The sequence below is a fragment of the Podarcis raffonei genome, chromosome 11 (assembly GCF_027172205.1).
Source record: "Podarcis raffonei isolate rPodRaf1 chromosome 11, rPodRaf1.pri, whole genome shotgun sequence".
NCBI lineage: Eukaryota > Metazoa > Chordata > Lepidosauria > Squamata > Lacertidae > Podarcis > Podarcis raffonei.
This window is the reverse complement of record NC_070612.1, coordinates 34,940,063-34,954,500: the sequence shown is the minus strand read 5'-3', so window position 1 is coordinate 34,954,500 and position 14,438 is coordinate 34,940,063. Positions and strand designations below refer to the sequence as shown.

Below are 14,438 nucleotides of genomic sequence, written 5' to 3'. Positions count from 1 at the left end.
TTTCATACTTCCCAAGACCTCTTCCCACCTAGGCCCTCAGCCTGCCCCACACAGCTCCTCCTACCTGCTCCCCCAGGATCTGCCCGAAGTTTTAAACCCACCCAGGAAAACAACTTTTTATTTGCTTCTCAACAAGTACATTCCACTACTGAAAATTTCCCTAAGCCATTTGTGAACAGTCTGCGACATCACACCATCTCAGCCAGTTTGAGATTTCACCACCATAGGCACAATATAACTCAATGAATTTAGCAGACTCAGCATACAATATTTTAATTGCAACTATAAACTATAGCAGAAGGCCCTGTCTTGCTCTCAGAGTTTATACTTCATGTTTTAATTTAGAAGGACATTTCTGCGATTTTAAGCTGCTATACAATATGTGCTTCTATACTGAAATTATTTGCTTAGAAGAGCCCGGGAACATCTCCTAGAGAACGTGGCTGGAAATATTGTGAATGTTCAGAGGCTCACCCATAAAATGTCAATCATCAATAATAAATGAAAGACATTATTACAAGTTCAAACACAAAAATATCAAATAACCATTTCACTTAACAAAATAATGAACGACTCTTTTAAAAGGAGGACCAGACTACAAGGGAAGGAGACCTGTGTCTAGTCAGTGGTGACTGATAAGTTTACAGATGGCAAGTATCTGAAAACTAACTTTTAAACAGCTCTACTTGCTGATACATTTCATGAAAATCACAACAATATTCAAAAATAATTCCAGGAGTCATTATGTATATGTTTTAGATTATTTATTTACATTTTAATGGATCCTGCCCCTTCACTAAAGCCTATATTTTCAGATGTGAAGCTTGTTGCCTTGTTCCCCAACTCTCTATATGGATGTATTTCCTTCTTCCTTTCACTTCAAAACCTAACCAAAGTTTTAAAACATTGAAGCATACCTAAAATGTTGAAGAACCTTTGCTCGATCAGTCTTTGCTATCCAGGAGCCCTTAAACTGTTTTGGACTACAACTCCCATCAGGAACTGTCTGGCACTAAGAGTTGTAGTTCAAAACACCTGGAGGGCCTCAGGTGGTGATGGCTGGCCTAGACCAACAACATGGGAAAGAGCAGCTCTTCTTCCACTAAGGCCACACACGTACCTCAGCTTAGTCAGAAAAATTAGTGCCTACCTGTAATGTCAAATAAAATATGAATGTCTCATCAGCCTCCGGAAGGTCATCGTCACATACAGAAATGTACACAGTTCGGTTTGTTTCTGCCTCAGATATGTATGCTGCTGCGTAGGAGTCAAAAAAATCACCTGTATTTTCACCGTGAATCTGCAATTTGCACACAACAGAAACAATTAAACACTTGTGCTCCAATGCATATCCTGTGCCATTATTAAAACAAGCAACTTTATTGCTGCAATAGTACGTTTCCTATATAAGATTGCAAGAAGTGCCTGCTGGATCAAGCCAATGGCCCATCTAGTCTGAAGCCAACCAGATGCCTATGGAAAGCTTGCCAACAGAACCTGACTGCAGCAGAATTCTCCCCACCTGCAATTTTCAACAATTAGCATTCAGAGGTATACTGCCTCCAGCTGTGGGGTAGAACATACGGGGTTTGTGCTGCTCCTCAATCTAGTAAAGAACCAATTTTCTCCCCAGTTTTCCAAGAACAAATGGATATGCCCACTCCAGTCAAAAACAGTCATCTGGTTTGCTTGTTTGTTTGTTTTCATTGTAGCTAATGCTCAGTGTATAACTTTGATATAACAAAAAAGCAGATTAGCAACATTTCTTACCGCTACAATTGCTGTAACATTCACTGGTTCCCCCGTTCGTTCAATAACTAGACGTATAACTGTGGTAGATGTTTCATTAACAATAAATTCTGTTTGTCCGGTGAACTTTACTTCTGTTTCTCCAGAGATGAAACTGGTGGAAAGTGCTAAAAGGAATGTAACTAGTGAACAGGCAGAGGGCATCCCTGAAAAGAAAGGACAGAAACACAAACGTGGATATGATAAGTGTTTTTACATCATGCTTCAACAAGGCAAAACTAACGGGCCTACTGAAGTCATATTTGTGCTTCTGTTCTGGCCAGTTTCCCTGGACATCTCTAGATTTGACAGCAACTACTGAGATTTCCTGACTAAAACATATCCTGAGGTGTGCTGGACATTCGAGCACTTCTGGTGCAGTTCTTTTAAAAACAGAGCATTACAAAGGAGCTTTGCAAAAGCTTGCAGTTCTGACTGAGAAACGTCAGGGTTCTACCCAACACCAAAAAAGGCAAAAGAAAAGCCAATGTCAATTTATGGGCTTAGTTCCTTGAAAACAGCTTGCCCTCTGTGGGTGTCCACTCACAGCCACAAAGGCTGTTTACACACTCCCATTACTGTGACCCTAACTGCTGTTTGGGGAAGCAGTGTATACACAGCAGTTAGCCATTATCCATATCTTTCTTGCTATTTATTATGAAATATTGCTGTTTGATGCATTTCCCCCTAAGACACCCTCAACTTGAACTGAGAAAAAGAACCACCTAGCTGCACTTAAGCTGGTAATGTGTACACAGCCAAAGTCTCTCTGGGATGACAATGAGAAGTCCACACTCTTGACTGCATGTTCCACTAGCATACTAAAATTCTGCAGAGTAAAACGCTACAAATCCACAACAGCAAGAATCTAAACCAATTGTTGCAGTTTTTTTATATACACACAGGTTACAGTTAAGCTACTAACAGCACAGTCCTATGTTTATCTACACAAAAAGAAGTCCTACTGAGTGAGCATAGTATGCAGCCTAAACCTGGAATCCAATGCACACATAGCAAGGAGCTAAGGTGTGTCGAAATGCTCCAAATAAGCGAGAAAATAAAAATGATCAGTGGTAGACCTAAGCCCTACTTAGGCACTCTCCTTCAAACAACTGCATGACGGGGAGAGAAGGGCTGCATCTACTGACCTGATCCCCACAACACACACACTATCACTTCCCCAACACCCATGCATTTAGAGGACATATCCATAGCAGAGTCCCTTTTACCTTACCCTGTGTTAGATAGGCAGCTTCCCCCAGTGATGCCCCTAACATGTAAAAGGGACAGTAGGGGATGGGTGGATGGATAGATGGACCGGTTTATGCTGCCCATCTGGCTGGTTTGCCCCAGCCACTCAGGGCAACTCCTAGCAAAATATTAAAAACACAATAAAACATCAACCATTAAAAATGTCCCTGAACAGAGCTGCATTCAGATGACTTCTAAAAATCATATAGTTGTTTATCAGTTTGACATGTGATGGGAGGGTGTTCCACAGGGTGGGTGCCACTATTGAGAAGGCCCTCTGCCTGGTTCCCTGTAACTTCATTTCTCACAGTGGGGAAATTGCCAGAAGGCCCTTGGAGCTGAACCTCGGTGTCCGGGCTGGGCGATGTAAGTGGAGACACTCCTTCATATTTCACCAAAAAAACTATAATGGAGAGTGCTTGGTGATCCGGGGGGGGGGCTCACAGTGGTGGTGTGGGGAGTAAATAAATATCTGGGAGTATACTTCTAATCTCTATTTGTGCAACACTGGTAAGCAACACAGTCTGAGATGCAATGCTAGACCAACTGGTGACATCAACCTAGTTATTTCTAAAGCATCACACCCTCTTGAGGAGTCATAGAATCAATGCTCATTAGTACTCAACAATTTTAGAATGCAATATTTTGAGGAGATGAATCGAAACAACTTAGAAAGCAAATAACAGGGTTAAAAAGGGGAGGGGAAATCAAAACAATCCTGATAGTTTTGCTGGAACTGAAATCCTCAGTACATCGTTTTAATGAGTATTAATAAATGTAGCTTATTTCAAACTTGCCAAGTGATTTCCATATTGGTTCTGCCCCCAGAGCACAAATGTTTTACCAAGTGTACAACTTCAACATGAACATCTTTGCGTACTTTTTGTAAACTCTGAAGCAACCTCTCGCTTTACAAATACAGGTGTGATCCATTATGAACTAAGGGTGCTGTTGACCTTTTAACTATGGCAGTTACCTTGGTATAGACTAAGCAAGCATCTTCCCACGGTGTGTGCCTCAAGTAAATAATCCCGAAAATATGATCCTTACGGAGCAAGGTAACAGCGTTTAGAGTTACTTGAATTCTATTACCTCTGCTAAGGGGCATTCTGAAACTATAAAGTTACTCCTGTGGAACAAGAGAAGTCTCATAATCATATCATCAATTATTCACCTAGCAAGAATTCTTCCTTATTACATCTATTTGTACAATAAATTGCTTTTACAAAAAAGTATATTAAAACAACCTTTCAAACAATTGCTTCACAAAATCATTTCAGCCAGGGATGTTTTTAAAAATAACATTTGGACAAACAGAAAAATGTCTTGCAAGTATCACCCAATATCATAAAATAGTTAAGCATATAAATTAGTTCATATACACAATTCTGTTCTTTGAAATGAAAATAATAACTCTCTCCATTTTTACATGCACTGTTTGCCTTCAAATGAACTGAGAACAGATATTAAAATAAAAATTATCTTGCAACAACTTTTCTCATGGAGGATGTAAAACAATGCTTCTAATTTTGTAGCTGAGTCCCTCAGTGGGACTTACTTCAGACTGAGCATGAAATACATTTCTTAAAATTTTTTATGTCTCCTTTGGCAGAAAACAGGCATAGTGTTTCATTATTACTGTCCCCCTGCGCCCAGCATGTCACATATTCCAAAGAGAAACTCTGATTATTATTTTCTTTTTAAAAAAGGTTCTGAGAGTAACACTGGTTCAGGTTAAGCTTAGATTTGGTCATTAATGGCATATTAAATACACAGAACTTCAATTTGATTTTAATAGTAGCTGTCCCCTGGAACAGAATGTTCAATGCTGTCACTGTTATTAACAATTAGGTTGCACTATTCAATCCAAAGAATAGATTTAGTTGATTTCCCAAACAATTCACAATTTGTGTATGTCATTTATGAAAGAGAATGTATCGACTCATTCAGCATTCGCTAAAGGACAAACTACGAAAACGTTGCTTGAGGAAGAGGAAGGATAGATTCATAAGATTTAGAACTCTCTGTTGTACCCAGTAATATCATGATTAACTCACCCCAGCAGAAAATTACTATGATGAATGATGAAAATTGTTTCTGCAATTATGGACTGGAACTAGTGCAATGTTCTTCAGAAATCATGTACATTGTGCAAGTCCCATGTCTATCACTCAACATTCCATCATGCTCTAGAGCAGGACTGGAGAAAGAGTGGCTCTCCAGCTGTTACTGGCCTACAACCCCCAACATCCCAGTTAATTGGCCATGCTAGCAGGGGTTGATCAGAACTGGGTCAAAGACCATCTGAAGGAGTAAAGGAACCCACCTCTGCTCTAAGGTTTGACACTGCCCTGACTCTGACAGCACCTTTTTACTTTTGCTTATATAAGTGAATGGCTACGATACAAAGTAGGGTCTCGCACAGTGGAAATGAAAACCAACCCATTGCACACAGAGACCCAACAGGGTAGAACTATGCTCCTCATTCCCCTTTTGAAGAGAATGAATCTCTACAGCTGTGGAGGTTTTTTGTTTTTTCAAAGTTTCTCTCTCCCACTATATATACAGAGAGAGAGAGAGAGAGAACCAATTTTTGGAATGGACAAAGGAAGAAGGAGATCCCCCCTCCCAATACTTATCCCCTTAGGATAATCAACCACCTTAGAATGAAGAGCCTGTGGCCCTCCAGATTTGAAACTGCGAAAGAAGTGGGGGGAGGGCAGAGGCAGTGGCGGCTGCTGCAGCGAAGTGTAAAGGGAAACACTTCATTTGCAGACTGGATTGAAGTAGTAGTAGTAATAAAAGTAGTAGTAGTAGTAGTAGTAGTAGTAGTGTAATTTATTACCTGCCTTTCATTCCCAAGTCCCAGGACGGATCATAACAATTTGAAATACAGTACATTAAAACAGTTTTTAAAAAATAAGAGCACATGAAGTCAAACAGCCAGGCAAAAGAAAAGGATGTCACATAGAGGAGGGAGAAAGGTTGTTTTCTGCTGCTCCAGAGAAGCGGACACGGAGCAATGGATCCAAACTACAAGAAAGAAGATTCCACCTAAACATTAGGAAAAACTTCCTGACAGTAAGAGCTGTTCGACAGTGGAATTTGCTGCCAAGGAGTGTGGTGGAGTCTCCTTCTTTGGAGGTCTTTAAGCAGAGGCTTGACAACCATATGTCAGGAGTGCTCTGATGGTGTTTCCTGCTTGGCAGGGGGTTGGACTCGATGGCCCTTGTGGTCTCTTCCAACTCTATGATTCTATGATTCTATGATTCTATGATTCTAGGGATTTGCAGCCACTGCTGGTCAGAAGTGTACAGTGGTACCTCGGGTTAAGTACTTAATTCGTTCCGGAGGTCTGTTCTTAACCTGAAACTGTGCTTAACCTGAAGCACCACTTTAGCTAATGGGGCCTCCTGCTGCTGCCGCCACGCCACCAGAGCACAATTTCCGTTCTCATCCTGAAGCAAAGTTCTTAATCCTTTCCCCTATGCAGGTGATTGACAGGGGTGAACCACCCACCTGTCAAAGTAGTCCACTGGCGTTGGGAGATGTCAGGATCCAGGCCACCAGCCAGATCCAGTCCTCTTCCGTGATTTAAGTAACTGTACTGATCCCCTAGCCACCCTAGGAACCTTTGGGTTGATGGGCTGAACATGTATAACATAAATAAACAAAATACCCATCCACATGGCTGACAGGAGCAATTGCAAAACCAGCACAGGCTGTAGACTCTCTCATTCACCTGCAAGATTGTCCATGGAAAACCATATGTCTTTTTCCTAGATCACCTTCAGCTTTTTCACTTGAAGAAAACAAAAATGAACAACACTGAACTACGTGCAAAGGATGACTCCTTTCATTATAACTGCAAGGGAAATGAAGCAAAAAAACAAAATCCAAATGTCCCCCCCCAAAAAAAAATGCAGGTTTCAAATGCTCAGGTCAAAATTACGCAAATTTTATAACTTAACACCTCACTGTATGTTATTATGGACATTATCTTGGTAGGCATTTGTCATAGTCAGCTGACTTTGATGAAAGATGTCTTCACACATTACAAACTGCAAACACAGAAGCCTTCACAGTTCCCACTATTAACCACTACATATGTGGTTATAGGGCATAAGCTTTCTCACCCTCAGTTGAAAACATTATATCAGGAGTCTCAAATAACAGCTGGATGGAGATATATAAAAGCTGATATGAGCTGTTTGAAATCATGTACTCTTGTTAACATTAGATGACAACTGACTGTGTCTGTGGTGCAGCTTTTTCATGAAGGTGGAGGTAACTGTGTTTTTGAATGAGAAAAATAACACACCATTCACATTAGCCATCCATGACTGTCCAATTAGTAGTTGATAAAATGTGCCTGAAATAAAAACTTGTCTTATGGATTACAGCAGAATTGAAAGTCCAGGAATGGGAAAAGTTTTTGATGGCTACTTCTGTTCTGTCACAATTTCAACAGATTTGCTTATAACAGAATACAATAATTCTGCCTCATTCAGAGGCATGTACCATTCTAGCTTCTATAAGGAAAGTTTAACAACAGGCAGCATTGTACTGTATATGTACTTACTCAGCATATTTATACCCTGCTTTTTGGCCATTCCAGCTCCTCTGAGGCTGTACCTGCAGAGACTGCTGTGGCATCCCTTGTGAGATAAATCAGGCAGATCACTCTGGCTCTCCTCTGCTGTTAAAATGGGAGGTGGGGATACCCTTGGGATACCCTTTCCAGCAGTTGTAAGACTTCACCTTAGGATGGGTAAAAGGAGGCTACAGTACCACTCCACTCCACCCAAAAAAACCATTTTATGCAGTGATCCTGCACCACACAGGAATTTATGCATCAGAAAAACACAGCACAGGATTAACTTTCAAAAGAATTAATATTACTCAGCATGGTGGCTCCTTCCAAAGGAACAAACACATAAAAACCACCCTGTATATTCATGTGCTTACCAAACATCACACTACATTACTCAGCCTAGTCTGGCAGCATGCAATTATATTTTAAATGCTATACAATTGTATTCGAGAGTTCTAGGGTTACTCAACATTACAGTAGCATATCCATTTTTATTCCATCATGCTTTCATTGCACAAAAAATATTCCTTCCCGATTTTCATAGAATGCACACAGAAATCTATTCTACGTTTCCATCCTTTTGATGAAAGTAGATATTCGCCTCTTCTCTTATCTCCTGTACAAAGGACATTTCCACATTTGTCCAGTTCTGATTTGAAGTCTCAAGAGCACAGCACCCTGACCAGATACTAACTAAAGGAAATACAGCCTTGAAAAAATGTGACTGGAAGACATCCCCATTATTATCTTGCCCTGAGTACTGATTTTTTTAAAAGCTTTATTGAGCCACCATTTAATAACCACTATTTAATCATTATAATCATTCACTTATTAGTTAAGTCTTTTGCTTTCCCAGCCCCATGGCACCCCTAGAGTTCAAGACAAGGAACCCTCTTTGTTGATTAGAGTTATTTAAGACCGGCAACAATAACCATGCTGGAAAGAAAAGTACTTTGAGAGGATTACACAAGGGTTAGTTCTCAACAGCACCAAGCTGAGGAAAGCAAATTACAAACCCCCAAGTACTTCATTGCATGTAACCAAATTGGCTGGTTGAAATGCTAATTGCCTTTCAGGACTGCTAAGGGCAGACAGTGTGGCTCTGGCTTCATGGGAATTACATGCATTTTTCTCCCCCCACTTCTCTGCACCATTGTCTTGCTGAGAAGGATTCAAAATCTATTCAGAAAGGTAGTCCCTTCCCTCAACTTTCAAACATGTGAGAAAGCTCTGACCGATACTTCAGATTGCTTTGGTCTGCCAAATCTATAGCAGATGGCTGAATTAGAGCCATGTTAAATCCCCACTAAAGCAGTGCAAGATCAGCCTAGGAGCAGCAACTGGGGAAAGGAGGCCAGCTTCTTGAATCCAATGAGCGGCAGGGTCACAAACAGATTTTAATGTAATTGAACGTGATGGAGCATATTTCTCCTCACCCCCCAATATCTAGCATACTTCAGCTCAGGGACGTCTGTTATTCCCTTTGCTATATTCAAAACCTGCAGCAATCAAAGAGGTTGTGTGTATACAACACATCACCCTATTCTGCATTGTCACAGGAATGCAGCAGCACCATTTACTGTGTAAATAAATTTATTTCACATATGAACTGGCTGATGTACTGAAACCGTCTTTACAAGTTTCAGTGCACTTTGCAAGTGCTTGACCAAATGTGCTATTATTACTCCATTTATGCAGCAGCCATAGGATTTTTAGCACTTTTTAATATAAAATGAGCTCTCAGTCATTCAAGCCTTCTTAACCTGAATTCCACTTTTCCTGAAGAAGCACAACAAAGATTTTCACACTGCTGAAATTCTCATGCAAGGACATCCAGGAATTGGATTATTTATGTAAGTGTAGCTTTATTTACATAGAGTGTCTTCATTTGGATTATGGTAGCAGAATGATCTCTGCAGTTACCTGATTTGACAGTCCCTCCGCTTTATAGAAGTGGTGCTTAGCTTTAGAATAAAAAGCTGTTTGTCTCTATATCCCTCAAAGTCTACTTTCGACGGAAGAGTTGAAACAAAGAAACAAATTATTATCTGGTATATAACTTGAATTGGACAGTCAGGGTGTTCAAACATAAACAGAGGTAATGTTCTCAGTGTAACTATTTATGATACACTACATGCCTTATCTTAGTTTGAGCCTTACCTAAAAAATAGAATAAAACCAAATTGGTTCAGAAGTGGTAGGAGTGCTACTAAAATAGGTAAGAAGTGCTCACATATGTAAACCTACACATGTGTCCAGTGATTTGGACTCTGCACAAATCAGTATTTGGACTCAGCACAGTACAAGGCTTAACAAGTTCATTATTTCTTCTTCTTGAACAATTGTATACCTTGACTCAAACAGGAATTTGAACAGTGGAAACAATACTAATTATGGAAATTTTTGTACTTATTTCTCAAAATTTTATAACCAGTAATTTAAGAGACGAATAATTCCACAAATCCCATTTGTGTACATCTTGACAAGCCAAGAGACATTTAACTCTACTCACCCAAGTAGCCACTTTCAACTAGGTAATGGGATACAAGTAATGTAACTGAAGTGTATCTGATAAGCTCTCTAAACAATATCACATGTTCACATTTCTTCATAAATTGGTGGGCTTTATGACATTAAATGACATTGGCTCCCAACATCTCCAGTTGAGTAACATTAGCCCTGCAAGACTGAAGGAAACATTTTCTATATACATTTGCTGGCCACAATTCAGCCAGACTTAAATGCTCTTTGAGCCTCATTTCTTTTACTGATGAAGTTAGAATGTGCTTGCTTTTTTTGCTTTTAAAAAACAGGTCAAAAGCACTTATAATCTTGTCCACATTTGTTCCATACCTGAAAGTGCACAAAGACTTAACCAAGGCTTACATTTTATTAGGCTCACTCTAACCCATGCACAACTTCCAAAAGGTTGTCGTCTGCCTTCAGTTGTACTTCCAATTTCTGACCAAAGTTGTAGTACTCAAAACCAGAAATTTTGCTAACACTAAAAAAATCCCTTACTCCCTTTTTAAGTCAATGGCAACTTTAACACCATGATTTGTGTCAGTTATCATATGGTTCAAACCTATTATCATATAGAAAGTGAAACATGATAAGCCCAAGTCTTTGTGGATAATATATTTATTTCACAACTTAAGGTACAAATTTGTGAAAGAATTACTGACTGAAACATAGACATTTGACAACAACTTTAAACAATATTTCGTTCATAGTACCTGGTGGGACTTCTTAGCAAGTAGGCATAGGATTACAAGGCTTCAGTCTCATGGACATTTATTGGAGAGTAAGTCTCACTGACCTAAGTGGAACTTAATTCAGAGTAAAAATGCACAGTACTGGACTACATGCTCCATTAATTTCATTAATTTCATTCAAGGGGGTTAAGCACATGCCTATTTTCCACTGAAACCTACAGCACAGTCCTGTACACGCTCACTCAGAAGTAAGCCCCAATGAGCTCAATGACTTACTCTTGGGTAAGTGTTTATAGGATTGTAACCTTTCAGTCACTTAACATCATGTTCTTGATATCTGTGTAAATGATTTATTTCTCAGCATTTCCAGGTTAATACCTTGTTTCTGAGTTGCTGCATTCCAGATAAGAATGGAAACTGCATGTGGAAAACAGGAAGAATTTCATCTGTAGACGCTCTTTGTTCTATATTTTATTATTCACCTGCTTGTTGCATATTCCTGCGTTGCTAGATGATCCTTAGGGTCCCTTCCACCTCTACAATTCTATGATCTCTATGTATAAAGCACATGTTCCCCCACAAATCCTCATCGTAGCATGTGGGGGGTGTATTTACATGGCAGGAGGGACCTAGAGCAACAGGAGGGCTGAAGTTCCACATCTGAGTAATGTATAATTAAACATTATGAATTGTAGCCAAGGAAGTCGAGCTAACTAAAACGAATGGACTTCAGCTAGCCTTGACTAACCTAAGCCCATTGATTTCAGAGGGTCTACTCTGTGTAGGAATGCGTCGGATGCCACCCACGAAAGAAGCCTGCCCAATCCCCATGCAAAGCAATGGCACTTTTTAAAGCCGAGCAAACCATTCTTAGAAATAAGGGGGGGGAGGGGAGTTTTGCATTGACTTTAAGTTATTGTTTTACAGCTAGCAATGCAAAACCATCGCTTCGAATGGTTGTTTCCCCCCCCCCAAAAAAAGACTACTTTACAAGGCAGAGAGATGGAAAAGCGTTAAAAGAGAGAGAGAGAGATGAGAATTGAGGGCGGGAGGCAGTGAGGCAGCGCCTCTGCTTTGCTCCCAAGGAAAAAGCGCAACCCATTGAAAGCAATGGCGAAAGGGGGACTGAGGCGCTGCGGGTTTCGTGGCGGCGCCCTGAGCCCCGGGACCGTCCCCTGCAAAGGAAACCCGAGAAAGCCCGCTTACTCCCAAGTAAGAGGCTCCCAGGCGGCAGGCTTCGGGCGGCGAAGCGAGGCGGGACCCTTTCGCGGGTGCAGCGCGAGGGGAAAGATGGGCGGGAAAACGCTGAGGAGAAGAGCTCGCCGGCAGCAACAGGTGCTGCGAGCGCAGCGCAAGGAGGGCAACTTTCCCACGGCCGGCCGGGAGCCCTGGCGAGGCACCTACCTACCTAGACCCGGGGATGTGGACATGGGCGTCCCGTGGACTCGCTCGCTCGCCAGCCGCCCGCTCGCTCGCGCCCTGTCACTCACGCCGGCATGCCGCCGCGTCCCGTCATGGCCAGCCCTCCGACGGCGCCCGGGCGCGTTGCAGCCTGGACGCTCCCCTCCTCCTCTTCCTCCTGCTGATGCTGCTCCTCCACCTCCTCGTCGTCGTCCTCTCAGCTCTCGCGGCGGCTGGGAGGAGACAAGGGGGCCACCCACCCCGCGGCCCCTTCTGGAGGGGACTGGCCGCAGGCGAAGCGGGAAGAAGAGTCGCCGTCCCTCGCGCCGACGGCGTCAAGGCTTCTTGATTGGGACTGAGCTTAGCCTGGGGCTTTTCAAAAGGATTCAGCAGCAGCCCTGGAATAAGGAGCCATCTAGGAAAGAAGAGGGCGCTTGAGCATGTGCAGAGTGTTCCCTCAGGTCTTGCCAAGTGACAGTATTATTATTATTATTGCAAAATAAAAATACCACCAATATAGGCGTCAACTCCTAGGGGAGTACCCCCAATAAAGTCTTTGAGAGGGCCACCCCCCCCCCCCCAGTTTATGTGCATTGCCATTCAAATGGTGTGCATGCACTGCGTCAAATGATCAATTATGCCGGGGAGGGCTTATTGGGACCCCCCAATATTTTATTCAAGTTGGCATCACTGACCACCAGTATTAATGTGTGTGTGTGTTGCAGAGACTCCAGATACAGTGTTACCTTGGTTCTCAAACTTAATCCGTTCCGGAAGACTGTTCCAAAACCAAAGCATTCCAAAACCAAGGCACACTTTCCCATAGAAAGTAATGCAAAATGGATTAATCCATTCCAGACTTTTAAAAACAACCCTTAAAACAGCAATTTAATATGAATTTTACTATTTAACGAGACCATTGATCCATAAAATGAAAGCAATAAACCATGTACTGCAGGCACACAATCAATCAGTAGCTGAACTGGGTCCCACACAGTCACAAAAACAAAACAAAAAGAGCCACAAAAACAAAAACTCAAAATAAATAGCAAAAACAGACAGACTTCAGCATAACACTCAAATCGGAAGTGTAACACTCTTATGGAGCATGTTCAGCTTCCAAAAACAGTTTGCAAAGGAACACTTACTTCTGGGTTTGCAGTGTTTGGATTCCAAGCTGTTTGAGTACCAAGGTGTTTGAGAAACAAGGTACCACTGTATATTCTTTCAGGAGTTGACTTTAGTTCCAGGAACCTCTCTTTCTTTCTTTCTTTCTTTCTTTCTTTCTTTCTTTCTTTTAAGTGTTACTTTCCACCTTAGGAAAATGTGGTTCTCCGGCTAGGTAGTTCAGTCAGTGGCATAGGAGCCAATTGGCCAAGGTCCCTTTGGCTCCCCAAAGTTGAGGGGCATTGCCATTCAAATGGTGTGTATGTGTCCTGTCTTGTGATCGATTATGCAGGGCAGGGCTTACCTGGAAAGCCCCCATGCCCAATATTTTATTCAAGTTGGCACCCCTGGCCAATGGACTATTTCATTCGTCATATGGGATGCAGTTGTGAGACAGGTAAGGGCCCTGCTGGATGGTGCCACTCTCTGTCAGAAAAAACTGAATGGCTTCTGGCATGAGGGGAGTTGTTCATTTTTGGATTTTTTTGTTTTATTAATTTTCTCTTTTGTGACCTTATGCAAAAGGTGTATCGTTGAAAAAGCAATTAAGAAACCTGATAAAAAGAAATAGTGGATGTTAGATTGCAAAGTCTGCAATTTGATTTTTGCTTTGATGGCTGCCTGTAAAGCTCTGGCAACCACCTCTGTTTGCATATTGTGTAATCCCTTCCCTAAAAACAAAACAAAATTTAAAAGTTTATGCCATTAAAAAACATGTTAGGACTTTTAAATGGAGACTGGGAACACACAGTCTCCACTTAAAAACAATGTGATGATACAAAGTATCTGAGGCTTCTCCAGTTGTTGTCTTGAAAATATCAGGCTGATCTTAATGTTTATTGAGACATACACAACATTTTTATCAATAGGATGTCATTGCGAGTGGGTGCATTTATATTGCAACTGGTCCAGCAAAGGAAAATTAAATTGACAAGACTCTTTTTGCTAAGTGTTGGCTTTCTGCCAAGTTCCTCAAATTCAGTGAGTTTTATTATTCTTGGTGATAATAGTAGCAATACTAC

The 14,438-nt window shown here is 41.4% G+C and overlaps 1 protein-coding gene across 9 annotated transcripts in view; it reads right to left on the bottom strand.

Moving 5' to 3' along the window:
* Positions 1-12,426, bottom strand: part of ADGRV1 (adhesion G protein-coupled receptor V1) — a 237,345-nt gene extending 224,919 nt beyond the window's left edge. For 7 of the 9 annotated variants that reach the window (XM_053409099.1, XM_053409103.1, XM_053409104.1 and 4 more), the window contains exons 1-3: positions 12,257-12,330; positions 1,771-1,955; positions 1,151-1,300 (exon numbers count right to left, since the gene is read on the bottom strand). In XM_053409099.1, the coding sequence (XP_053265074.1) occupies positions 1,151-1,300; positions 1,771-1,955; positions 12,257-12,278 (357 nt within the window). In that variant the 5' untranslated portion in view covers positions 12,279-12,330. The other 2 variants (XM_053409101.1, XM_053409100.1) reach the window with 2 other exon arrangements.
* Between the last annotated feature and the right edge of the window lie 2,012 nt (positions 12,427-14,438).